The 26,876-nt window shown below is 49.5% G+C and overlaps 1 protein-coding gene across 2 annotated transcripts in view; it reads left to right on the top strand.

Annotated features, from left to right (window-relative positions):
• LOC142583301 (cubilin-like) overlaps positions 1 to 26,876 on the top strand; it is a 267,105-nt gene that overhangs the window by 16,348 nt on the left and 223,881 nt on the right. For both annotated transcript variants that reach the window (XM_075693717.1, XM_075693716.1), the window contains exons 2-4: positions 17,563 to 17,695; positions 20,483 to 20,530; positions 20,653 to 20,745. In XM_075693717.1, coding sequence (XP_075549832.1) covers positions 17,563 to 17,695; positions 20,483 to 20,530; positions 20,653 to 20,745 — 274 coding nt within the window. The remainder of the gene's footprint in view (positions 1 to 17,562; positions 17,696 to 20,482; positions 20,531 to 20,652; positions 20,746 to 26,876) is intronic.

Raw genomic sequence — 26,876 nt, 5'->3', positions numbered from 1 at the left:
GGAGACTCGCAGGAAGAGGGGGGAGGGGGGGCGTGTACACCCAGCGGCAAACGATGGGGGCAGAAGCGCGCGCAGCAAGCGGACAACACGATAAAGGGAGGAGGGAAGAGATAGCAGCGACTGACTGATGCCGCTGACGCCGATAGTGAGTCAACCCCAGCTGCGGAGTTGGTTTCAGGGACAACGCCGCCGATGCCGACACAAACAATATGATACCCTCGCTTCCGCAGCGCTAAGAACCAGGCCTAGCCGTGGGAAGGTGGTCACGTATTCGTCGACGTGCCGGGGCCTACGTGAAATAACCGGCGCGTCGGCAACTGAAGAGCACCCTATCCGCCACACAAGAACAGGGGGGGGGGGACCCTTTCCTCCTCTTTCTGCATGGCGGCGACGGTGTTCTATGCAGTCACGTATCTTGACTCTCTAGCGGCGTCAGCGGCATCCAGCGGTATCAGTCGGTCGCTGCTAGCGCTGGGGGGATGAAAGGGGGGCGGAGCTGGTTACGAGGCCGACGACAACGCCGACGACGACGCGAAACCCAGGAACGGACGCCAAAGAGCTGCGCTCTAAAAGAAGTGGGCATGGGCAGAACATGTAATGAGACGGGAAGATAACCGATGGTCATTAAGGGTTACGGACTGGACTGGATCCCAAGGGAAGGGAAGCGTAGCAGGGGGCGGCAGAAAGTTAGGTGGGCGGATGAGATTAAGAAGTTTGCAGGCATGGCATGGCCACAATTAGTACATGACCGGGGTTGTTGGAGAAGTATGGGAGAGGCCTTTGCCCTGCAGTGGGCGTAACCAGGCTGATGATGATGATGAATAAGAGCGCCAATCCCAGCAGCCCTGCGTTGCTCCGAAGCCATGTCGCAGCTTGCTGGGAACGGAAGTACTTCGTCAACGGCAGGCAGGCAGCGCCTTCGGTTGACACAGGCGAACGTAAAAATGCGTCGGCATCGGTGGGGCGGCTGCCAGACCTGCAGACTCGCATATCGAAATCTTGCAACCGCAAAGCCCAGCGACCTAGATAATCGGCCGGAGGAGTCCTCCGGGGTGGAGAATCAATAAAACGCATGGTGGTCTGTAACTACACCGGAGGTACGGACGTAGAGTTAACGACTAACTTTACCAGGTGCCCAGATGATAGCCAAGCGTTCCTTTTCCGTAGCGGAATAATTCATCTCTGCTTTGGTGAGAGTGTGGTCTGCGTATGCAACGACGTACTCGTCGAATCCAGATTGGCGCTGCGCGAGCACAGCGAGTCCAACATCGCTGGCTTCGGTGTGTATTTTGGTCGGAGCTGTAGAGTTGAAGTGACGCAGTATCGGCGGCGAGGTTAGTAGACGTCGCAACTCTTGGGAGGCATCGTCAAAAGCGGGTAACCAGGCGTAATTTTTCGCGAAGATCATTCAAGGGAGCGGTGATGGACGCAAAATTCCGAATAAAACGGCGAAAGTAAGAACAAAGGCCAGAAAGCTTCGAAGTTGTTTTATGAAGGAAAGTTTCGGAAAATCAATAACTGCGTGGAGCTTGGCGGCGTCAACAAGAATGCCGTGTTTAGATACCACATGGCCAAGGATGATGAGCTGACTTGCGCCAAAGCAGAATTCCTTCAGGTAGAGCATAATACTGGCATCAGTCAGGCACTGCAACACTTCCTCTAGCCTACAGAAATGGCAAGGAAAATCGGGTGAAAAAATAACCACATCCTCTAAGTAGCACTGGCATGCTTTCCGCTTGAGACCGCGCAAATGGCTGTCCATCAGACGCTCAAATGCTGCGGGGGCGTTGCAAAGCCCGAAAAACATGACACAAAACTCGTATAGGTCATCTTGTGTGACAAAGGCCGTTTTAGTTTGGTCGTCTGGTGCCACGGGGACTTGCCTATAGCCGCTGCGTAAGTCGAAAGAACCGAACTCCGCGCCTTCGAGGCAGTCAAGGGCATCTCGTCAATTTTCGGCAAAGCTAAACGTCTTTGCGAGTTATTTCGTCAACTCGACGTTAATCGATCGACACAGAATCGAATCGATTCATCCTTCTTAACAAGGCCAACTGGGTATGGCCAGGGCCTCTTCGAAGGCTGGATGACACCGCGATTGAGCATATCAGCTACTTGGTCATCGATAACACGGCGCTCTGACGCGGACACACGGTACGGCCTTTGTTGCAGTGGTGTATCGGGACCCGTATCGATCCCACGAGAAGCGGAGGACGTGCAGCCCAAGGAAACGTACTTCCAATCGAAAGAGTAACGGAACTTGCCGAGAAGGCCTAGAAGTTGGGCACGTTGGAAGACAGCCAACTGTCAGCGATGGAGCTATTTAGAACATCGGTCGACGTCGGCTCTTGCGCGGGCTTACAGGTCACTCCTGTGACCCCATTAGTGGAGATGGAACCACTTGGAATGCCAGTAATCGCAGCATGGTTGGCACATTGGACGAGGCCAATGCACAATACACGAAGCAAAGTGAGGCGACATGACAATTGATTAGAGGCGAGCGGCCTGCTCACGCCATCACAAATTTCTGAAAGAGCAAGAGACAGCGGGGAACATTTGCGACAAACGAAAATGGCAGATGACGTAAAAATTGCGCGTCCATCAGCAACGATTTTGCATGACACTGTGGCGAGGACAGTGGAGTGCGGTGGTATTGCAATGTCTTCTGCAACAAATACTTTATCTTAAGCTTCACTGGGGTGAAAAAACGAGATTTCGCAAAGCGTTTGAAATTCCACTTCAGCACGAGAACAGTCGATGATGGCCTTATTAGCGGAAAAAAAGTCCCAGCCCAACACAAGATCGTGGGAACAAGAACAAAGCGTGAAAGATTCACCGATGTAGAGGAGCCCATTAATAACAACGCGAACAGTACATGCAGCCACCGGCGTGATGCGCTGTGCGCTCTCAGTACGAAGTGATACGTTTCACAGTGGCGTCGTAACCGTTGAGCAAGCGGGAAAGTTTGGTGCTAAGTACCGAAACTGCGGCACCAGTGTCGATGAGGGCGAGTGCAGCGACGCCGTACGCATGCACATCTATAACTATAGTCGGAGAACGAACAGGTCTTGGTCTTTTCGTGGGTGAGGAAGTTCTTGGCTCTGGAACTGCGGCGGTTAGATTTCCCGTTCCGGCGTGGAAGGATGACGACGCATCGGCAAAAGCGAGCGGTGTCGAGGCGATGGTGAACATCGGTCAACAAGAAAGTGGTTGTCCGAGTATGAAGGCATCTGGCCGGGGTTCCGAGATGCGGAGGATGGCGGGTACGGTGAAACATACGGATGAGAGCCGATGCTGCGCCGGCCTGATCTCGCGCGGCGACGGCAAAATCGTGCAACGTGGCCAGGTAGACCACACGCAAAACATATTGGCGCGTTGTCGTGAGTGCGCCATTATCCACTGCTGTGCGGGTATCTGGGCTAAACGAAGCGAGGGGCTGGACGCTCTGGCACGGTTGATGGGAATGGCGCAAGCGGTCTGAGGTGGTGGCCGTGCGAGAGCCTGGGCATAGCTGAGAGGTGCGTTCACCGCGGTAGAGGTAACGGAAGTCGGTACCGGCGGAGTCTCCCGGGCAGAAGGTAGAGCAGCGCAAACTTGCTCCTGTATACCTGGTGAAGATTGGGAGGCGAGGTAATGGCTGTTGCACGGCTGAGGACAGCAGCGAGAGCTGGCGGGCGACCTCAGCACCGACGAACTCCTTTATTTGGCAAAGCAGGGAGTCATGTCAGGAGTGGGGGCCATGCTCGCGAGGATGTCGACGGATTCATTTGAGCGCCGCATGAGAAGACACTATCTGCAGAGCTCGTCGAAGCTCTGGCAAAGCTCAATTACCTCACAAACAGTGCCAGGGTTTTTCGACAGCGACGTATTGCAAGAATCGTCGGAAATGCCCTTGATGACGTGCCGTACCTTGTCCGCCTCCTCCATCATCGGGTTGACGCTCCGGTGTAGGTCTACGTTGTCCTCTTTATAGCTGGTGAACGTTTTACCAGGTTGTGGGATCGGCTTCATAAGCGTTGTTCAGCGCGAAGCTTGCACATGCCAGGGCAGCTGAAAACTTCGACGCGGCTGGTTTTCATGCTAGCCCACGTTCGGAGATCGGCTTCGTGGTTCCTAAACCACAGCTTGGCGACGCCCGATAAATAGAAAATTGCGTTATAAGATTTTAGAACATCGTCCCATTTGTTGGTGGTGCTCGCTCTTTCCTACTATTCCAGCCAATCTTCAACGCCTTTTTCATCCGTGCCGCTGAAGATGTCAGGATCTCGCTGACATTAGGCACCGGCACATACAATGACTGGTGAAACCAGTGAGGATCTCTGGTTGGCGTCGTCAGGCATGGCGGACGGCAGAGTTCGGTTGCGTGATTCCAGGGCGGGGGAAAACCACAGCACCTCCACCAAAAATTTGGAGGACGCTTAAGCTTCAACTTTAAGTGTGGAACATGGTAGCATTCAGATTCCTGACTGCTTCTCACGCTTCCCGGCAACTGCAGCTTGTGTAGCCGTAATGTTTAGCGAGAAACGTTAACGACGAATATTAAGCACGAAGCCGAGCTTTCTGGTAGCAACGGGGCCTCTCTTGTGGGCCGCGCTGCGGGGATGCGCGAGGTGACCGCCATCTAGAGGTGCCGCAAAGAAGCGGGCGCGCCACTGTGTGAATGAAAGGGATTTTTGTTTGCGTTTCTGCGTAACAGAATTATGTTTTCTAGTATTTTCAAATTACGATCCGACGATATCTTATCTGTAGGTTGAGCGTAAGTCGTACTTTACCAGTTTTTTTATGCATTTTGCTTTGTGAAATTAAAGTATTTCACTAACTTCTTTGCGCTACACGGAAGGCCTCTGTGGTTGGGTACGCGTGGTCCGGAATTATTTTTCATGAACAGATGGTCGACGCTGTAGGCGGGATGCCAAGGCCGGATTTTCTGCGGCATGGGGCCTTTAACGCTGTCGCCTTAAAATCTAATGCGGACAAAGGACAGGCCACGAGAGCAGCAGGCAGCGTCTCAACCAGAGCAGCGCAGGCAATCTTGAGCTCGCGCCTCCCGAACGGCTGGTTATGTGGCGGCAGCGCCGGGCATTCCTCTTCACTGCACTTTATTTATGGTGTAGTTTGCTTTTGATGGAATCCGGAATCACACAGCACTCAAGAAAACAGTTGTATTTCTTACAGTTCAAATAAGTCTAAACTCTAGATTGATTTTGGCCAACCGCATTTCTTTAACACGAACGAGATGCGTGGGCGTTTTTGCATTTCTGCCCCATCGCGAGTATGGGATTACTTTCCTCGCATTTGAACCCGCGTCCTCGGGATTCGCAACGCGATGCCGAAGCCACTACACCACCACCGCGGTTTCTTTCTCTTTATTTTTCCCCCTGCAGTTAAGGTCTCTCCCGTCCCCGCTTTCGCTTAGTAGCAGTAAACGATGCCTTCGTTGCGCAATCGCAAAAGTATTCCAAGATAATCCACCTATAACGCTGGGCGAACGAAATTAAACGCGCTGGCAGGTCAATGTTACGCGGCCAACACACTACGTGCATGTAAGAACACCACAGCAAACTCAACGAAGGCGAGGAGCAGAAACGCGTTTCCCACAAACTTATTACACACGTCGTGCGCAGAACTGCATCTCTGACGTTCATGATGGTGGCGGGAAAGCAACGTTCAAACAGAGTTGTCAGGATTATGGAATAGCTCTGTACTGCTCTTGAGAACGGAAGCTGCGTGTAAACCTCAATCAATTACCACATCCCACTTCTACAGTGAAATTCACTGGGTTTTACCGACTCCTACTCTTTTTCTCGACCCCAACTTGCATCTTTGCCTGCCACCCAGACTCTCCCGCGTGAGAGAGAGAGAGAGAGAACAACTTTAGTGAAAATGCCTGCAGAGTCGGTTAGGCTCTCTCCACGCAGGGAGGACAAGCTTTTACCGCGACGCGGCCACTACGTCAGTCTCGTGCATTGTGCTCCTCGAGGCCTTGGTTCCTCGCTACTTCCGCGGATCCGAGAGGGCCGCCGCCCCCTTCCTGGGGGTGCTGCCCCCCTTCTCCTCGGTTTCGCGAGGTCGCTGCCTCTCTAGAGCTGCCGAGACCTGCTGGACGGCCTTGAGTTGTGTATCTTGGTCATAGCTCTTCGTTGCAGCCTCTAGCTGCGGCGGGATCGTCGTCTTCTCGCTGGCTTCTCCAGGATTTATACTACAGTCCCAAAGGATGTGAGCCGCGGTGGCTCTCTCCTTAGCGCACAGTCTACACACGTCACTCGCGTACACGCTCGGACACACGTGCTTAGCTAGCGCCGGGGTGAGCTGGGACCCCGTGTGTAATTGCCTGTATAACACTGCCTCCTTCCGGGTAAGCCCCGGGTGAGGTGGCGGCATAGTCTGTCTGTTGAGTCTGTACCACTTCACTATTTCGTTGAAGGTGGTCATCTTGTCCTTGGCACTGCACCGCGACCAACACTCCGAGTCGGCTGTGCTTGCAGCTGCGCGGTTGGTTAGTCCTCGCGCGGCCGAGTTGGCCGTCTCGTTGTGGTTCACGTTCCCGCGTTCCGACACGTCACTGCCCATGTGGGGCGGAAACCACTTGATTACCACAGCGCTTTTGCGTCCGATGTCTTCAGCCTTGCGCAATATACGCGCAGCCTGACTACATACCCTACCCTTGGCGTAGTTCTTCACTGCCGTTCTAGAGTCACACAACACTGTAGTGCATCCGTGGTCGGAGACGGCCAAGGCGATGGCCACCTCCTCCGCCCGGTGCGCCTCTCGAGTCCGGACGCTCGCCGCGGTCTTCGTTGCACCCGTCGATGCCCCGACAGCCACCACCGCGTATGCGTCGCTGCTCCCTCGATACTCCGCCGCGTCCACGTAGATGGCGCCTTCTTCTCTGGCATGGAGGTCCACGAGAGCCCTGGCCCTCGCCAACCTCCGCTCCTTCTTGTGCTCGGGGTTCACGTTCCTCGGGATTGTGCAAACCCTGAGCTTTCTGTTGATGCTATCCGGTATAGGTACGTCTTTCTGCTGCTCGCCTTCCCTCGGCTCGAGGCCAAGGTCCTGCAGTATCTTTCTCCCGGTTCTCGTTTCAGAGAGACGCTCGAGTTGCGCCGTTCTCTGTGCTTCGGCTATCTCGTCCAGCGTGTTGTGGACTCCCAGCGCCATGAACTTTTCGGTGCTCGTGCTCCCGAGGAGGCCGAGTGCCGCCTTATACGCCTAGCGTATGGTGGCGTCTATCTTGTTACGTTCGCTCGGCCTCCAGTTGTGGAAGGCGACCACGTACGTTGTGTGGCTAACTGCGAAGGATTGAACGAGCCTAGTCAGGCTCTCCTCCTTCATCCCCGCTCTTCTGTTGGACACCCTCTTGATGAGTCTCATTGCTGCGGCCGCTTTGCCCGCGAGCTTGTTGACAGTTTCACCGTTGACTCGGTTTCGCTGGATGAGCAGGCCCGAGCACTCGAATCTTCTCGACCTCCGGTATTACTTGTCCTCCCGCTGTCTTGACCGTGATCTTGGGCCGCTCGTACTTGACTTCCGTATTCTTTCTTTTCCTGCCCGCTCCTGTCGGTGGAATCACCAGCAGTTCTGACTTGGCCGGAGAGCAAACGAGTCCAGACCCGCCCAGCTGCTCCTCGATGGCGTTGACTGCTTCTTGCAGCATTGTCTCGATATGCCCGTCGCTTCCTACCGGTATCCATAGCGTAACGTCGTCGGCGTAGATGGTGTGCCGGACTCCCGCTACTCTTTCTAGCCGGTTGGCCAGCCCGATCATCACGAGGTTGAAGAGGAGCGGGGAGATCACCGAGCCCTGCGGAGTTCCGACGCTGCCCAGCTTCTTCTCTCCGAGCTGCAGGTCTCCCGCGCAGATTTCGGTAGTCCGTTCCGTCAGGAAGTTTTTGATGTACTGGTATGTCCTTCTGCCCATGTTTAGTCTGGATACTTGGGCCAGGATAGCCGAGTGCCTCACTTTATCGAAGGCGCTCTGCAAATCCAGCCCGAGTATGGCTCTGTTGTCCTTGCTGCCCGTCGTATCGTCGATGATCTCGTTCTTCAGTAAAATCATGGCGTCTTGCGTCCCGAGCTTCTTCCGAAACCCTATGATGGAATTTGAGTAAAGCTCCGATTCTTCCAGGTAACGCTGCCACCTGTTCATGAGAACGTGCTCGAGGACCTTTCCCACGCACGAAGTGAGCGAGATCGGCCTCAGGTTCTCTATGTTGGGCGGCTTGCCAGGCTTGGGGATGAGGATCGTCTTGGCTGCTTTCCATTGCTTGGGCAGTCTTCCTTCTTGCCAGCACTTGTAGAAGTTCGTGAGCGTTTCGATGGCCGCTTCGTTGAGGTTCTTGAGCGCTCTGTTGGTCACTCGATCGGGACCCGCGGCGGACCTGCCATTGAGATCCTGCAGGGCAACTCTGACTTCCCATGTCTGGATGTCTCGATCTAGCATCTCGTTCTCGTTGCCTTGGTAATCCGGGTGTCTTTCCGTGGGGGTGGTCGGTAGGTGCTTGGCGTCCAAGCGCCCCTTAACCTCGTCCTCCCCGTGTTCACAGATTGCCTTGTGTAGGATTCTGGCCAAGATCTTGTGTTGGTGGCCCTTGGTCTTGGTTTCGTCGAGGAGGTGCCGCAGCATGTTCCACGTCTTGCCCTTGTGCATCCGTCCGTCGGCTTCGTTGCAGGCCTCGTTCCACTGTTGGGTGCATAGCACCCTGCAGTGGACCTCGATCTGTCTGTTAAGCTCGGCGATCTTGTTTCTTAGGCTTCGGTTGGTTCGTCGCTTCTGCCACCTCGCCTTTATGGACTGCTTGGCTTCTATCAGGTGGGCCAGCCGACTGTCCATCTTGTCTATCCGTTCGTCCGTCTACAGCTCTTTGGCGGCTCCTTCCATCGTCTCAACGACGTTGGCCGCCCATTGCTCGATGTCCGTAATGTCCAGTTGCACCGCGGGTAGCGCCTATCGAAAGGCGTCCCAGTCCGTAATGCGATGCTTCCTTATGCCGCTGTTGCCTTGGCCTTCGAGCGGTACGACGACCTCCACGATGTAGTGATCGCTTCCCAGCTCTTGGCCCGTGTTTCTCCATTTTGCTTCTCTCGATCCTCCGTCGGTTTTGACGAAGGTAAGGTCCGGAGTGGTGTCTCTCGTAACCGATGTACCGATCCTGGTGGGAAAGGCCGGATCCGTGATTAGGTTCAGTCCGACGTCGGTGGCGTCTTGCATGAGCTCTCTCCCCTTGACCGTCGTTCTGTGGTAGCCCCAGTCTTGGCTCGGAGCGTTAAAGTCTCCGCACACTACGAGCGTATTGCTTCCCGCGACTGAACTCGCTTTGTGGAAGAGTGCCTTGAATTTCTGTTGTCCTTGGGACGGATTGCTGTAGACGTTCACCAGGAAAGTGCTCTCCTTCCTCCTCTTGCCCGTGATTACTTCCACTGTGCAGTGTTCGATGGCGCTTCTGCCGATCATTTCGTGTTCCATGAAGGTGATCGCTTTCCTAACGAAGGTGCAGACCCCTCTGCCCTTGCCCTTGGACGTGTCCCTTTTGCTCGGCGGGCTGTCGTGCGACCGGTAGCCAGGTAGTCTCGGCGTCTCTTCGCTGTGTGTTTCTTGAATCATTATGACGTCTGGTTTCCTCGTTAGTTGCTGCAAGTGTTGCTGCAGCACCGCTCTCTTGCCGGTAAAGCCGTTGCAGTTCCAGTGCCAGACCAAGAGGTGTCTCACTGGCGGTGTGGATGCTGTTATACGTGCTGTCCCGTCCATGATTGCTGCAGTTTGGCGATGATCTGTGCTTCCATACCTTGTATTTGTGCCTGTATCTGCGTCTGCAGCTGTGCTTGCATCTGTGCCATCATGTTCTGGATCGTGCTCTGTATGTTCGTTGTCATCTGCTGAACTGTTTGCGCGAGCGTAGTGAGGCGTTCGTTGGTTACCTTGCTGGTCGCATCAAGACGGTCGAGTCTGTCGTCCTGTTTTTCGATTCTCTCCATTATATTTCGTTCCTTGGCGCCCTCTATGGCTCTCCTCTTGGGAGCCGGTCCCGCCTCTTTCGAAGCTCTCGGGTCCACCTGGACCTCTGGTTCGTCCTCGGTTATCTCTTCTTGTTTCTTCTCTTGCGCGGGCTTCGGCAGCAGCTGCTGCTGTTGCTGCAACCCAATTAATGTCGTTAGCTTCTCGTTGATTTCCTTGATGGTTGCGTCCTGTTCGGCGATTATGCCATTTGTGGCGCATTTATGCCATATCCTAAATAGGAAGGGCCAGCAGAAGGACTGCGATTTTTGCGGGTTTTAGCAGACAATAGAGCACTTTCTGTGCCACTGCCCTTACACATCGACACTCAACAAAGTGCACAGCAAAGCTACACTCCGCCGATTGGATGACAGGCAGTTCTGGGAGAAAAGGCTCCTGGGACATTGGCCTGCATTCTTGCATGCGCAAAACCACAAAAGTCTTATTGCTCTTCTTGAAGGCGAATGGGCTGCACTAATGCGTGACTAAGCGAGTATTCCTGTCAGAGTGTTTTTCACAAGGACTGCCTCTTTATTATCAATGCGATTACCATTCTCAGAATACTTCACGAACTTTCCAGGGGCTATCTATGTCGCTAATCATTTTCCAGCCAATTTTGGTCAGTCTATTATCCATGGTTTCGTGAAAAGCGCATCGAGCTTTGGTGTTGGGCAGAACCGAGCCCACGTCATACATATTCTCGTAGTGATTCTCGTAGAGATCACTGTTCTTTCGCGCTGCAGTATTTTCGGTTTTTTCCCGTGTTTTATTGGGAGACGCCGCTCCCATTGCCACGGCAATGGAAGTGGAGTTGGCAGAATACGGACGCAACGTGACTGTTTCGGCAGGTACCGGCCCGAGGAAGAGAAATTGCCCTCCTTGTCAAGCTGACAGCGAGCTGACTGTGGTGTACTCCTGCTCAAGCGACGACGCCTCAGATGACGAAGGCTTCGAAACAGTGGTACATCGGAAGGCCAAGAATAGAAACATCAGCGGACGGTCTTCATCAAGTAAGTCTACCGTCGTGCCACAGCCACGGCCATTGGCGCACACAATTCTTCTTATGCCGGACACACCTGCCGACAACCTCAACCGCCTTAATCAACAAGCGATTTCCGTTTCTCTGGAGGCTCTTGTCCCAGGAGAAATCAAAGATATCAGAATCAATACTCGAAAGAACGTCCTGGCGATTGATGCCCACAACCGAAGCGCAATCAATGCTTTGATGGCAGTAAAGCTCCTGGCCAACATCAATGTCCACTACCTCATTCCACAGGACAACGAAACCACGGCTGATGTTGTTTATGATATTGACACATCGATTAGCGACAGTGACCTGCCAATTCTAATCAAACCTGCGACAGATGGTGTTGCCTTACTACAAGCTCGGCGCCTTGGCAAGTCGACCTGTGTAAGGCTCGTGTTTAAAGGTGACTGCCTGCCATCACATGTAAAGGTTGGCCACTTTCGGCATGTGGTACGACCTTTCGTACCCAAACCACTTCAATGCAGAAGGTGTCAAAGAATTGGACATGTGAGTGCTGTCTGCCGAAATACAACGATATGCCCGAGATGTTCCGAACAGCACGACACTGACACTTGCCGTGCAACAGAGCTCAAGTGCCCAAATTGCCAAGGCTCACACGCTGCATCCTCCAAAGACTGTTCACGCCTAAAGAAAGAGCAAAAAATCTTGAGAAAAATGGCCAGAGACGGATCGTCACACAGAGATGCTTCTGAAGCGGTAAGGCGACATCGCTCCCGAAGACGAAAGTCTACAAGATCCTCTTCCGGTTCAAGGGAAATGTCTCGTCCGGCAACGCCGCCTCCTGTACCATCTGTCTCCAGTAAGAGCACGAACGGCAACGAAAGAAGTGGCCATGCTATTCATGCTTCATCAAATGAGGTGTGGCCAGCACTGCCGAAGACATGCCACGCACCAGAGCCACAACATATGACTGGCCACGTAAATTCGAAGGTCCCTACAGTTGACCAATTACGGGACAAGGACTCCCAAGTGATTGCTATGCTCAAATCGCTCACGAATGCCATGCGTCTACTACTGACCAACATGGACACTCCGGCTGCCCGTAGCGCACTGCAAGTATTGGACGCGCTGACTTCAGTACTTGAAAGCATCGCATAGCACCATGGCCCGCCCTTCGCTGCCCTTCCACAAGGAAGTCAAGAAAGCATCTCTACTGTAGTGGAATGCCCGTGGTCTCAAATCGAGAATTTCAGATTTTAGACATTTTGTCTTCGAAAACCGTTTTCCCATCCTTGTGATTTGCGAACCGAAATTGCACAATGTTATACGCATTTCTGGCTATGAGGCATTCATGTCCTCTACCTGTGGTGATGTGAGCAAGGTAATTGTATATATTAGATGTGATCTGACTTACGTGTTGCACCCAGTCCCGCCTCACGACGACAACCAGTACGTTTGTTTGATTGTGAAAACGAATAAGCTTACGTTCACACTCGTCGCTGTTTACATTGCTCCTTCAAGTGGCTTCAACTCTAAACGACTACACGACGTGATATCAGCGACACCCGGCCCTACGATTCTCACAGGGGATTTTAATGCTCACCATCCGCTTTGGGGGAGTTTTAAGATGGACTCCAAGGGAAGGAGACTAGCATCCTTTGCCCCACAGCACGACCTTTACTGCCTCAACGATGGTAGTCCGACATATTTACGCGGGCTTACGTACAGCAGCTGCCTAGACTTGACCCTGGCTTCTCGGTGTCTTGAAAGAAATGTGCAATGGCTTCCAGACATCGAATCACATGGAAGCGACCATATTCCGACGTACCTAAAGATCAAGGGACTGTCTAAATGCTCCTCCATGACCTTCCGGCGAATTTACTGGTCGGCGTTTCGGTCGCACATGGAGGGAATATGTCAGCAAGGGAACCATTCAAATCTGGAACACGAAATCCAAAAAGCCATGCAAGAGGCTACGCGTAGGTTTCAGCCTTTCCCGAAATATGAAGAATTTGAAGCAGAACTGCAAGGACTACGAGCAATTCGCCGGCGGGCTGAAAGAAGATACAGGAGAACTCAATCCATCTATGATCTCCGGGACGCTAGGCGGATGCAAAAGAAGATTCAACGTCGCATCGATGCACTACAATCTCAAAGATGGAAACGTTTCTGTGAGTCCTTGGATCCACGTCAGCGATTATCTCAGATATGGAGAACCGTGCTTGGACTTCGCGTATCACCGCAACAGCGTGTTCCTTTCAAAGCCCTCGCTTTGCACCAAGGTCGCAGCGAAATTGACATTGCGGAAGAATTTTGCTCAAGACTTGCCAGCTTGCAGCTCCAAGGCACACTTACACCATGTGCCACTCCTGTGCCACGGGATTCCCGCATGGATGTAATGTTTTCGGTGGAAGAGCTTGAAACGGCGCTGGCGACTTGCAGGAGCTCTTCGTCACCTGAGCCAGACGGCGTTACCAATCTTGGGCAGAAAGCACGACTCATGCTGCTAAACCATTACAACGAGTCTTGGCGCAACGATTTGATCCCACGTGAATGGAAATGCAGCCGCTTGGTTCCACTTCTCAAACCTGGTAAATCACCGTTAAACTTGTCATCGTACCGGCCCATCGCTTTGGCCAGTCGCATAGGGAAAATAATGGAAAGAATGACTTTGACGCACCTGGAATGGTACCTGGAAAATTACAACGTGTACCCAGATGCTATGGCTGGCTTCCGGCGTGGGCGCTCATCCATAGGTAATGTCATCGATTAGGTTACGTATGTTCAGCATCAAAAACGTCTGAAACGACTCACTGCCAAAAGGCGCCTATGATAATATAGCACATTCTGTCATTATAGATGCTCTGATTGAAGCCGGAATCGGTGGCCACACACAGACATTTCTTCGCGATGACCGAGGATGGCGCCACGACTCAACACCAAACGTTCCGTGGAGTACCGCAAGGTGGAGTGGGGGGGGCAGCCCGACGCTATTCAACATAGTGCTCGTTGGCCTAGCCAGATGCTTGCCCAACCCAGTTCAAGTATCAACATATGCCGACGACATCTGCATTTGGTTGTCTGCTGTAACACGACTGCAGCTACGAGCACGGCTACAAAAGGCAGCTACGTTAACATCACTGTACTTGCGAAAACAGAACTTAGAGCTGTCTTCAGAGAAATGCTGCCTTGTCCCATTCACTCGGAAGGCAATGAAGCGTTACGATGTAAAGGTCGATGGGCAGGCAGTTGCAAATGCACGGAAACACCGCTTTTTAGGAGTAATTATTGACCGCGACCTATCATGGAGCCCGCATGTTTCATACCTAAAGAAGAGGTTAATTACAATAATACATCTCAAATTGCTCGGCGGAAAGTCATGGGGCACATCGGTGCGCTCAATGCTGCAGCTTTATAAAGCCTTGTTCCTCGTTTACGCAAGATACAGCCTTCCTGCGCTTGGAAACACCTGCAAAACAAACCTGCGTGTACTCCAGGGACTACAATCTCAAGCGCTAAGGACATGTCTCGGTCTTCCGAGGTGTGCGTCTACAGCAGCAACGATTGTGATAGCCCGAGGTCACCCAATATCAACATACTTGGCAACCGACGCTCTCAGGGCGCATATTCGGCACGTTGCCCGACTACCTTCTCACCACCTTGCCGCTCTACCCACAGAAAGACCACACACAACTTTCAGTCGTATAATTGATGCCAACCGTACCTCATTGCCATCGTACTACATGCCTGCAGCCAGACCATCCTCACCTTTATGGTGCCTACACAGACCTGAAATACGCCTCACCATCCCAGGAATCATGAAGAAATCCAGCATGCCGTCGTTTGCCCTTAAGCAGGTCACATTATAACTTTTACATGAGGTGCACAGTGGCCGCGTAGACGTTTACATCGATGGCTCAGTCACATCTGCAAGTGCAGCTGCCGCTGTGGTGATACCAAGACGATCCGTCAAAATACAGCAAAAGACGTCACGTGTATCATCAACGGCAGCTCCTGAACTGGTAGCCCTCCGTTCGGTTCGGCTCTTCATTTCATTCAGGAGGAACCACCCCACGCATGGTCAGTCTTCTGTGATTCCAAGGCAGCCCTACAGAGTGTACTCTCAGCACTGCGCCATGGATCACATGAGCAGCTCGTCGCAGAAATCAGAGAATTCCACCAACGAATAGTTGACGAAGGACACGATATAATATATCAGTGGTTGCCTAGTCACTGCGGCATACATGGCAATGATCGAGCAGACGCAGCTGCCCGATCTGCCCATGAAGGCGTCAACTGCGTTGCCATTCCTCTTTCCAGAGCCGACGCAGCGAAAAAACTTTCCGCACTTGCGCGTGACCTGACATTAGCCCAATGGAATTCGTCCGATTTCACAAGTGCACGCCTTCATACCCTGGACTCTATTTACAGCTCCGTATTCCGCCCGAGCTTCCACGACGTGACTGCACCCTTCTAGTTCGTCTATGGCTTGGAGTAGCATATTCAAATGCCTACTCTTTCCTTAGCGGAATGGCCAACAGCCCACTTTGTGACTTCTGCGGGTGCAATCCACAAAGAGTGATCCTCTCAGCTACCCTTGGCAAACTGGACAAGCGCCGAATGTCAGAAAACGAGATCCTTGGAAACTGGCCTACGCGAACATCAGCGCGATCTGCTATGAAGGCGCTGCTGCGATATTTGAAAGACACGGGACTTTCTGACAAATTGTGAATGTACACTGTGTGACGTAGGACTGTACGGTGACATTGAGTAAGACTAGGAATGCCTTTGCCGGCTGCGTGACAGTGCCCACAGAAACATTTCGTGTGTACGTGCGTGTGTGTGTTTAGGTTTTTCTTTTCTTTTTCTATCCTTCTCTCTCTCACCTATTGCATCCCCTTGCCCCTCCCCCAGTATGGGGTAGCCAACCGGAGATAATCTCGGGTTAACCTCCTTGTGTTTCCTTTGCCTTTCTCTCTCTCTCTCTTGTTGAACATATGATATAGTAGCGCTTTGTATGGCGCAGATTGAATGATAATCATTATTTACCCCCCCCTCACCGTACTGTATTGCCTCCTTCGATTATATGCAGGTTTGTCCAAAAGCAATACAAAATAAATAATCAATCAAACAAACAAATCAACAAATGTGAGCAGGCTGTATTAGTTAACTTTGGTATCGAATCATGTTTGGACGTTGTGGGGTTAATAACCTCGCACAGACACACATTTAAGCGACGCCACACCTGACCAACAGCTTGATCCTGGTATAGACACGCATAACAAATAAAATGAAGCAATGCCCACGAACTGTGGAAATCGATGCCATGCGAACAATTCTACTGGTACCTGGTCACCGAGCATCGCTTGGAATTACGCAATGCCTAAATAGGTGGACCAACATGTTTGTGCAACGCGCCGTGGTTGCTCAGTGGCTATGGTGTTAGGCTGCTGAGCACGAGGTCGCGGGATCGAATCCCGGCCACGGCGGCCGCATTTCGATGGGGGCGAAATGCGAAAACACCAATGTACTTAGATTTAGGTGCACGTTAAAGAACCCCAGCTGGTCGAAATTTCCGCTCCACTACGGCGTGCCTCATAATCAGAAAGTGGTTTTGGCACGTAAAACCCCATAATTTGAGTTTTTTAACATGTTTGTTTAAGAGGAACATCGATGTGTCTCACGCGAGCGTTTGTGTGACGACAGCAGCAAAGTGAACCTGACGACAATCTTGTGACGACGATGGCATTATTTCTACTGCGGCCATTTGACGCGAACTTACGATATGCCAATTGTTGGGTTTTATTATGCATGCGAAGGGGATGAGTGTAAGAGAAACACGGGCTGGGGGTACTGAATGAGTGCGAAAAGAAGCCCGGTGCGGACGGGGGGGGGGGGGGTGGTATTTGACGTCATCAACGACTACGTGCCAGACAACCCCCGACGATATGGCGATGTGATATGGTGTACGTGAAAACGATGAAAGCTTTTGCAATTCAACGATGAAACGTAAAGAAAAGGAACCTGTTCGACCTAGGCCAAACACATAGGTGGTACAGCGTGGCACAGTTCCTATGTAGCGTTAGCGGCTACGAGGAAAATACCAGGGAATGCGGACCGATCCAGGAACTCGGGTGCTAACAAAGCGTTTCAAAGCGCGAGCTGTCAAAAGAACGCTATGAATCAGCACGTGGCGCACACGCCGAAGTTGTCAGAGAGCTAGTCGGCTTTGGCACGAGGGAAGTACGCGTGTCATCGTACCTTGATGGTTAGAGCAATGGGATGATGCTGCTCGAAGGCTAAAATTCGTTCCACTGTCGGCCATGACTTTCTTTTTATTACAGGGCCTCGAAGTGTGGCGCAGCACATAATGCCTGCCTACAGCAAACTGCCTGGAATTAGGCAAACAATGTTTTGCGTGCACATAGGAATAACTCTCATTGTGTCGTCGTCTGTGTTACCTCGAGGCTCTTTGTATGCACACCTGAACCCTACAGTAACTAAGGTCGCACTGCTTAAACGCGGAGCACCGTTCCGGTATTCGCAACCTGCGCAATACAACTGCTCTCCTCCTGTTTCACAGGCCGCGGATTGTGCTGGACAACGGCAACATGGTGTTCCAGGTGCCCAGCACCAAGAACATCAGCTTCCGCACCAGCTCGGGTCGCGGAGGAATTTTCCTCAACGGACGCGACGTGGCTGAAGTCCTTGCCAAGGTGAGCGCATGCAGTGCAAGATTTCTCTTTTCACAACTAACTTGTCAATAACATGTAACGGATTTTACCACATATTTTGGTTCGGCAGATCTGGAGTGGCATAATGTGTTCGCGGAAACAACTATCATGCGTGTCCGTTCTGACGACAAGAGTGCGTACGATTAATACAAATTATGGAGTTCAGAGGCCGCGATCATTTTTCCAAATACAAATCGAGAATGCAATTTAATTCTTGTTTTCCGATGAGCTGTCGATAGGCCCGTTGAGCTGTTGATAGACGCTATCCAAATTTAAAGACCTGACGAAAAGCTAGTTAGGTTACTCCAATCCTGTATTTCTGTATTCGCATGTTTTCTAGCTTTTCAAGGTTTGACTCACAACATTACCCGAATTTCTGGCATTCCAGAAATCTAATTTTATTATTCCGCATAACGAAACATTTTCCTTCGATTTTCTTGAAGCACTGCGCCACTAAATTGCTCGAACGCATTGGCATTTCGTCAGGCATGACCAGTTTAAGTTTTCCAATTGTGACGTGCCCAATGAAATTATTTGCTAATAGGCGGATTCCTGAAACTAAAGCATAAAACGCTTACTGGCGTTTTTATGAGTTCTATCAACCATTCTTCTTAATTTTACTCTGCGGAAATGTCTCAGACCGTTGTCGCTGAAACATACCGTATGTAGCAGTGACTAACGTATCGCCTCAAACGTCGGTATCCTGATCTTACCAATCGGATTGCCGTAAAGAGTTACTAAAACGAAGTTTGAGCGTTGCTTTATTGTACCATGCATATAAATAGAAGGCATGCTTTAATAACATGTTTATTTCTTGCTTTTGACACGTCCATCCTACGGTTTTGTCCATATGTCTTACATGGAAAGTGATGGGGTGCAAGAATTATTGGTGTGAGAGATTGTGAGTGGTGTTCTGACACCTCTACGCGTCGTACCCCATGATGAATAATGTTAATACTCGTTATTTACTAGGGTAGTGGGGAACACTGACAATAAATTGCACGAAATAGGCCGTAGTGCCTGCTAAGTTTTCAGCAGTTAGCATGTTTCCGTAAAGTATAATAAGACTGACGAACATTGTTTTAAATCATATGATCTCGGGGCAGCAACCGGAGTCTTGCTCTGGTGTGCCACGGCTTTACAAGGATATGGTGCGTTCCAATCCTTCTCAGAAAGTCGCATGGTGATCGGCAATGTTTGTCTTGCTTTTCTTGTGCCCCAGTAGTTCCCCCCCCCCCCGGTAGTATTCCCGCAGAAACAGGCATGCTCTGTTGATTCAACGTAAAAGAAAGAGCAAACATCGTTCGCTCACTAAAGATTAGGCTCTCGATGCAATACTTCTTCAAATTCAACAGTGTAACGTGCAGAATCAGCCTTTGTGTCAAGGTTCCCGCCTGTGAGTGTGAAATTAGCGTAGCGAGTGCCTCGTAGCAGCATCATTCAAAGAATAATTGTCTGTGAATACAAGGAATGTAAAAGCATTTAACTAAATGCCGCAGTCTCTAGTATTATATTTCTCAACTATCAACACAAACGCTACCAGAATTTAGAAATTAAGAAGATTACTCGACAAGTCGTCCTGAATTATACATTTACTGACCCTCGCGTCCACAGCTTTCTTTATTCGCTAAGGACTATAAACCACCTATGCAGGCTGCATTTATGCAATTATCGCAGTATTTTTAATAAAATTACAGATGGTTAAACTTGGCGGCCCTGTATATGTGAGAGCAATCATTTTTTTACAAAATTTTACAATAGGTTACTTTATGTTTTCAAATCAGTTCAATATGATATGCAAAGGCCAAAACAGTAACAAATCAAGCTTAAATTGCATAGTTTTTTAGAAACCTTCTTACAATGCACTGTAAATGGGCTGTTCAAACACCAACATTTATACCTTGGTATGGTGAGTTGGTATATCACACGCACGAGATCAGTTATTAATGCATCATCGTGACATGTCCTGCAGCTGCCCACGTATTCTGCTATTGTGAGATGTATTTAAGTGAAGGTCGATTTTTCCAATGCCGTTGCCAAATAAATAAATAATAATAGCATTTAATCTTACCTCTGCTTCACCCAAAGCATGTCATTTATATTATAAGCGTGGGGGTAAATGTACGGCCGCTACACAGCAGGTAGCAGAAGAGTCGCGAAGATGCAAGTTTCCCTATTCCGTTGTGTACTGCCTACATCTTTAAGTACACCAAATAACTGTACAATAAAATAAACAAAATTATTTCTAAATAATAAAAACCATGCCTTTATTATGACCGGGGAGGTGCTCACGAAGACTTACTATTTATTTCTTTTTGTGAAATGTTACCCTCGCAATGAGCAGTGAACCGGCAGTGCGTAGGCTATTGAGTAGCCATAACTCATTTGAAAACCAAGATGACGGCATAGCTGAATTTTGCAGTACAAGCAAGCTATTTGCACAGGCGTCCGAGGGGCCAGACGTTTCTAAGGCTCAGAGAACTTGCAAAACGTCATGTCATCACGCAAAACTGTGCAGTTCCGCTGCTGCTCTTTAAGATCGTTTGTGTGTGATCATTCTCTGCATGTTCTCGCGATCCATAGCTGTTCGTCTGCTAAACGCAACTTGCATTCCATACTGAACTTTTTATGTTATCGTTGAAGTAAATTGTTCGATATGTGTTTCAACGTGGGAAGAGGCTAGTGCCAATTTCAAAATTGGGATTTCGTGGCTGTCAGAGAGTAAAGCTTTGCACAGTTACAAACTTGTTTTTTTTTCTATAATTGCAGGTCTCGGAGGCAGCGCGGACTATTGAACCAATAGCAACGAGCAGTCAGGTAATGAGATTTCACATGTTTTCACCGTGCCCCAGTCTACTTCATCGTTTAAAATGCTGCCATTGCACTAGAGCATTTCGTTCGTACGTCACTGATTATTACTTGTCTCTGTGACGTCACAGCTGCAGACTCTGACAGAAACTGTGGAGTCCGTAACCACACTCCGCTCGCAAATGGACCAACTTAGTACCAAATGTCGACAACTGCAAACTCAGGTGAGTGCACTATGGTTTAATACCTGCTAACTTTTCTTTTGTTTTAAGCTATTTATGCACGATTTTTTTTCTTTGTTTTTGAATGCACATAATCATATTTGCGCACGAGTCGATGGTGGCAAACAGAGCAGCTCCTGGTACAGGCGTAAACCTTCGAGTCCTTTTTCTGTTGTTCTTATGCGCGAGTGTTCTGCTACGTGAGTAAAACTTTAACAGCCACACTCTATGCAAGCCGAAATGAACAACCGACACAGACGAGATGACCGCTGGCTTACAACTGTCTCTCATTGTCTCATTTTGAACAATTATTTGGAAAGCCAGAAGCTGTGGGCTCTTTCTAGAAGAAAAGTGGAACGGGAAATATTTAAAGCGTTCAAATGGCCTCACAACAACCACAACAATGTCTTAGCGAGCTATCTATTGCATTATCGATGTAGAAGGTCGTCCTTTTGAGGTATACGCTCCAGCCACGGAGACCGAGCAAAAGTTACCCTTGCGCCAAGGTACAGACGACGTTGCGCTGTGTGTCTTTTACTGCAACCGCAGTCAAGTGCAAGAAACTGGGTTGGTCCCGTGCATCCATCCGTCCATCCATTCCCTTACGCTGACGGCCATCTCGTGGAGATTGACGCTATTTTGTCGTCGTCAGGCACTTTCGTATCCCCAAGATTCACCCTCGCCCTCACCCCCCCGCCCCATTTAGTGGAGAAAACAAGACTTTCCCACGTTGGGTTTCGAATCAATGCCTCTACCGTGATTTGCAATTGGGAGATAAACAACAGCGCAACAAAAAATGAGTAAGCACCGATGGGCTAATAGTGCAATCTATTGCGGGAAACGCTGACTCTAAGAGTAGTGGTGTAGGTGCAGTTATTTCGGAGGCAACAACAAGCCATACCGTAGCGGACGACGACTAAGTTATGTGCATTGCACAGACGTTCTTCTTCTGACGATTGAGATTGTTGGCGTGCCTGTAAAGAGCGTCGACGGCAAGAAAAAATACTTATTGGAGGCACTCAAATAAGGCACGTTCCCACAGGGTAGAATGCGGCAGCCGGTGGAAAACGTCGAAAGCATTGGCGGTGTCCCTGCGGCAACGAAGATGTAAAGCGTCATAATAGATAACACGATTCAAGCGCTCAGTATAGCAACACCGTAACTGGCCAGAAAAAAAAGCGTTCGCTTTGCTCTCGTTGGAGGCACGGCGTCTTTCTGCTCGGGACGTCAAATGAGGAAGAAGGTTTGGCCTCAGAGTTGAACAATAACGTTTTGGTACATCCATGACGACTAATCGAGCCAGAGCAGCAACAAGCAACACGTCAACTGCCTCATTGGCGATGGCTTAAACGTTCACTTACAAAAACAGGGTATTTCCTAAATTCTCTAAGGAAACCTTATATTTAAAGCTCATGTCAAATGCAATGCTGCCGGCACACTGGGAAGGGGCTCGGGCTTTCTGCAGTAATAAATAATTGTAACGGTAAACGTAGTTGTATAACACACCTTTCGTAAACTTATTACAGTGACCGCAAGGCAACCTCATCGGGATGACACAGGAAAGAGAGATTAAGAGACATGATGCACTATGACTGTCTGAATAAAATAGTTTGGAATAGCAAAATCTGAACCACAAAACAAAATGTTCGACCGTCCTGAAAAAAAAAAATATTGCATAAGCCTTTGCCCAAACGGTTGCAAACATAAGTTTCTAAAAAACTTATTAATTTACTCTAAATAAATCTAATCTACTAAGGCATAGGGAATCGGAGAGCACTAAAATCTATCAATGTGTTTTCAATTTGACAACACCCATTAGTATACCATACAGAAAGCTGTGCAAATGAGAAAGAACAGAAAGTCACACTTTGTTTATCGATCGATAGCGCTTAATTATTAACGTTTAATTATAACTTCGTACATTTCTTTTTTATCATATTCTTTCTTGAAGGTAATACGTTATTCTCCCACGACCGCACAACGCAACCAATGACGTTCGAACAGCTGGCTTCTCGGTCATTCTTCCGCAGCGCTCAAGCCCAGTTGCTGGACGATAGCGCTGACAATCAAAACTGGGCATAATTATCACTCTGAGAGAATGCCAGTGTCACAGTAAATTTCTGAACCGAAGGAACCACTCATATGTGCAGTCTTTGTTCGCATGTTTGTTGGTTTTGTTTCTTTCTGGCGCTGGCATTGTCCCAATTTAGGGCTTATAGACATAAATCGGTTTTTTGGCGTCCTTGTTCAACTATACCTGCCATTGGCACAGTTGTCATGAAATATTTTCACTACAAATGTTTATTCTCCTAATCTAGAAGCCGGAAGCATACTTTTTCTAAAACAGGAAGCGTCCTCCGTTTTAACCATGCCCTATCCTGATTATGAATGTATAACTAAGTTGCCCCTAAAGTTGCGTTGCTTCCTTCATGAATAGAAATGTTCAAACTATAAGGGGTGTGGTCTGGCATCATGATACATACGTTTTAACAGGTGGTTTCTGCGACTGCTATAGCGTCCCTTAATAACAGTCTACTATTGCGAAACAGCAGCAAGGATCCTGGCAATGACCACAGTCGAGCGCTACAGGACGACGGTTCCGTGCTAGCTAGCTTTTGAGCTTGGTCAGCTGCCACCTGATAATTTTTCTACAAAAGCCTGCATGAACTAAATGCACCGAACTACAGGTCGTTTCAGACATTTCAGTGCTAAATATATCTTTTTTTTCTGCGCCTGATAATATGAAGAAAACAACAGCTGTTCTGTTCAGACCGAGAAATCGTAATGTCGCTACAGACTTAACATTACAATTTAATAATTCTATTATTCCGATTGTGCCTACTGTTAAATGTCTTGGGGTTGTATTCGAACAACATATGTTGTGGAACTTGCATGTGGATTTAGTCGCTGCTAAAATATCCCGTGTGAGTGGAATTTTGTGCAGGTTAAGGTATTTTCTCCCTAAAAGCATCAAGCTTCTCCTATACAAGTCCTTGCTTCTCAGTCAAATTCACTATTGCCATCTTGTTTGGGGTACTACGACACTTTCTAATATCACCATATTGCACAGAATACAAAAAAGGCCGCCCGTAGTATTATGAATGTTCTCCACGACACACATACGCGCCCACTCTTCAAAAAACTGAATTTAGATCCTATGCCTGATCTTTATGAGCAAACACTAATTCACCGGCATAAGACAGGTATTAACAGAAATAATGACACGTTAAATACTATCTCGAACTTAAAACGCAGAGATGGGAAGCTAAATACGCGCGGTTGCGAACTCTGGGAGATGCCATGGGCAAGGACTGATTACACATATCAAATGTTGCGCTTGTAATGAAGAAAGGAAGAGAATGACATCCCGATCATCATCAAGAGCGGAGGGCACGAGATCGGCGCTCGCACACCACCATATTGTGCTCCCGACGTACTGTTCCGTGCTACCGCCTCTTTGTTGGACTCGTCCAATAAACCTCCTTACATTTGGCGGATCGTGCTGGGTACGCACATCGCCGGCACCCTGGAACTCCGATCCCGCACGTTGCAATCGACCATGCAAGCTGACGCTGCCCAACCGCCGCCATCTCTCCCGGCCGCCGTTTGCCCCGGTCCAGTTCGCCAGCGAGAACCCCCGGTATTTTCGGGTACGGAAGACCAGGACGTCGAGGACTGGCTGTCGGCCTACGAAAAAGTTAGTGGACCCAACAAGTGGGATGAGGCTGCTAAGTTGAATACCGCGAATTTTTACCTGGCTGGCGTGGCGAAGCTGTGGTATACGAACCACGAATCGGAATTTGAGAACTGGGCCCTATAACGTAAAACTATTCCAATACGTTTTTATTCCAATCTCTTGACGTCAAATTTGCGTAACCGCCGACGCAAGAATCGGGCGGTCACCCGCAGGGTTGTCCGAACAGACCAACCAAACACTCTTCTCGTTCATAGGAAGTCACTTTTGTATGCTCGAAAAACGAATAACATTGCCTGCACTTAGCGGCTTGTCTTATCTAATTGGCTCACAAGAGGCGAGGAGCTCGCTCAAGTGGAAAGAGATTCGATAGGGCCGAGCCACTGCACTGAAAATCGATAACCGGATGAAGAGGAAGGTGCCGCCGTCTGCGATTGGTCCGCTTTCCCTTACTTTGCTTGCGGTGACTCGTCGACAATCGCGGCTTCATGCAACGGAAACATAAGAATGACGCTAAAATGGATCCTCAGCAAAGAAGAGTTGGCAGAATGAGGTCGTCAACGCGCCGAAAGTGCTCGAAAACGTTGCACGGCCACGCAAAAGGTCGTATTACACGCAAATAAACCCATGCTCACCGACAGGAGCGAGTAGCCAGTGCGTGAGCGATCGGCGGCATCTATCTTTTATTCCTTTCGGAAAGGGGCAGTCTGCGGCTATTCAGAAGAAAATTCAGTTTTGCTCGGCATATTAATGCATCTTTATCGCGTACACGTCACTTTGACGCGGTGAGTTTTTGTGACGTCGCGTGAGAGGCAGGTGAAGTGGGCGCAGCCCGAGAACTTTTGACCAATAGCCGAGGGCTACTTGCGAAGAGGCGTCGAATCAGAAATAACTATTTTTCTTTTGTTCGGTCAAATCATGCATAATCCGTGTGTACACGTTATATGAGATGGGGAGCCTTCGCGGTTTTCGTGACGTCGCGTGACAGACAGGGGAAGTGGGGGTGGTCCAAAAAAGCTTTTGACCCATCGCGAAGGGCTGATTGTAGAATTGGAATAGAAAAGTTTGGAATAGTTTTACGTTATAGCGCCCCTGTTCCGCTTTTAAGGAGGCAATATCTGCCGTTTTCGGTCGCCCTGCCGTGCGGAAGTTACGCGCCGAGCAACGGCTGTGTACACGGGCACAGCAACCACATGAAACCTTTACCGCCTATATTGAGGACATAATCGATCTCTGCAGGCGCGCCGATGCCTCAATGAGCGAAAGTGCCAAAATACAGCATATTATGAAGGGTGTCGACGACGATGTCTTTCAAACGCTTCTTGCGAAGTCTCCTGGCACTGTGTCGGAAGTGGTAACTCTGTGCCACACCTATGACGAATTGAGAAGGAAGCGGGCTCTCAAGCGACGTTCATCTCACACGTACAATCAACCACACGCTGTGCACGGGACATTGTGCCTGACCAGTCATAACTCCTCGCACAAATGAAATAATTTGTGCGTGAGGAGGTGGCCCGTCAGTTGTCTCTCCTGCCGTTTGCTCAGCGTCAGTAGCTCCCACAGCAGCAGCAACATATACACACCACAAACATATACAAAGACAGTGATATGGTAGTTGAACATAAGTACGGGTTTAGGCAGCATAGGAGGACGCTTCCGAAGATTAGGACAAATTACGGGAAACAATCGGTAACGTATCAAGCTATACAGATTCTAAATAAACAGAAAGACATAATAAATTGGGCAGACAGCCGTGGTAAACTTCAAAGAATGTACAAAACGTTCCTTGTCAGAACAGCATGTGTATTGTAGACTGTTTTAGATTACTTTCTACTATGTCCATGACATTCCTGATTTTCTTTTTTTTATGTTTTGTAAGCACAATGTACTGGTACATAATCGTTCTCTACATATCTGTAACATGATAAATGGTCTACTAGGTATCTAACACATAAATCCTGTGTGACCTTTTCTATATGTATATCTATCTGCGTGATCTATGTACACATGTATGCATTTCATACTTCTTATGTGATGTATTAGAAGTCACTTTTTTTTCCTTCATCGGCTGTACATTAAGTGCAACTGTAATTTTAATATAATGTGCACCTTACTGTATGTGTTATTGTACGTGTAAATGCTGTATGAACTGAACGGGGGCAGCGGCCCAGTCAGGCTATTTCAGCCTTTAGTCTATGTCTCCGCAGGAAATGCCCTGAAATAAAGTGATTTTGATTTGGTTCGATTTTGAACTGCAGCGACCAATCCCGTTGGCTTCCGTGCTTCGACACGTCATCCAAGGACATATTTCCGAGGCCATGCCGGTGCCCATTCAGCAGCAACCTGTTGCCGCGCCTCTTAGTTACGCTGAGGCAGCAAAGCGGCAGCAGCTTCAGCCACCCTCACTTTCCCATGGTGTGTCGTATGCTGCAGCCCCGAT

Source organism: Dermacentor variabilis, chromosome 5 (assembly GCF_050947875.1).
Source record: "Dermacentor variabilis isolate Ectoservices chromosome 5, ASM5094787v1, whole genome shotgun sequence".
Taxonomy (NCBI): Eukaryota; Metazoa; Arthropoda; class Arachnida; order Ixodida; family Ixodidae; genus Dermacentor; species Dermacentor variabilis.
The sequence above is the reverse complement of the archived record's forward strand: the minus strand, read 5'-3'. Positions and strand labels throughout refer to the sequence as shown.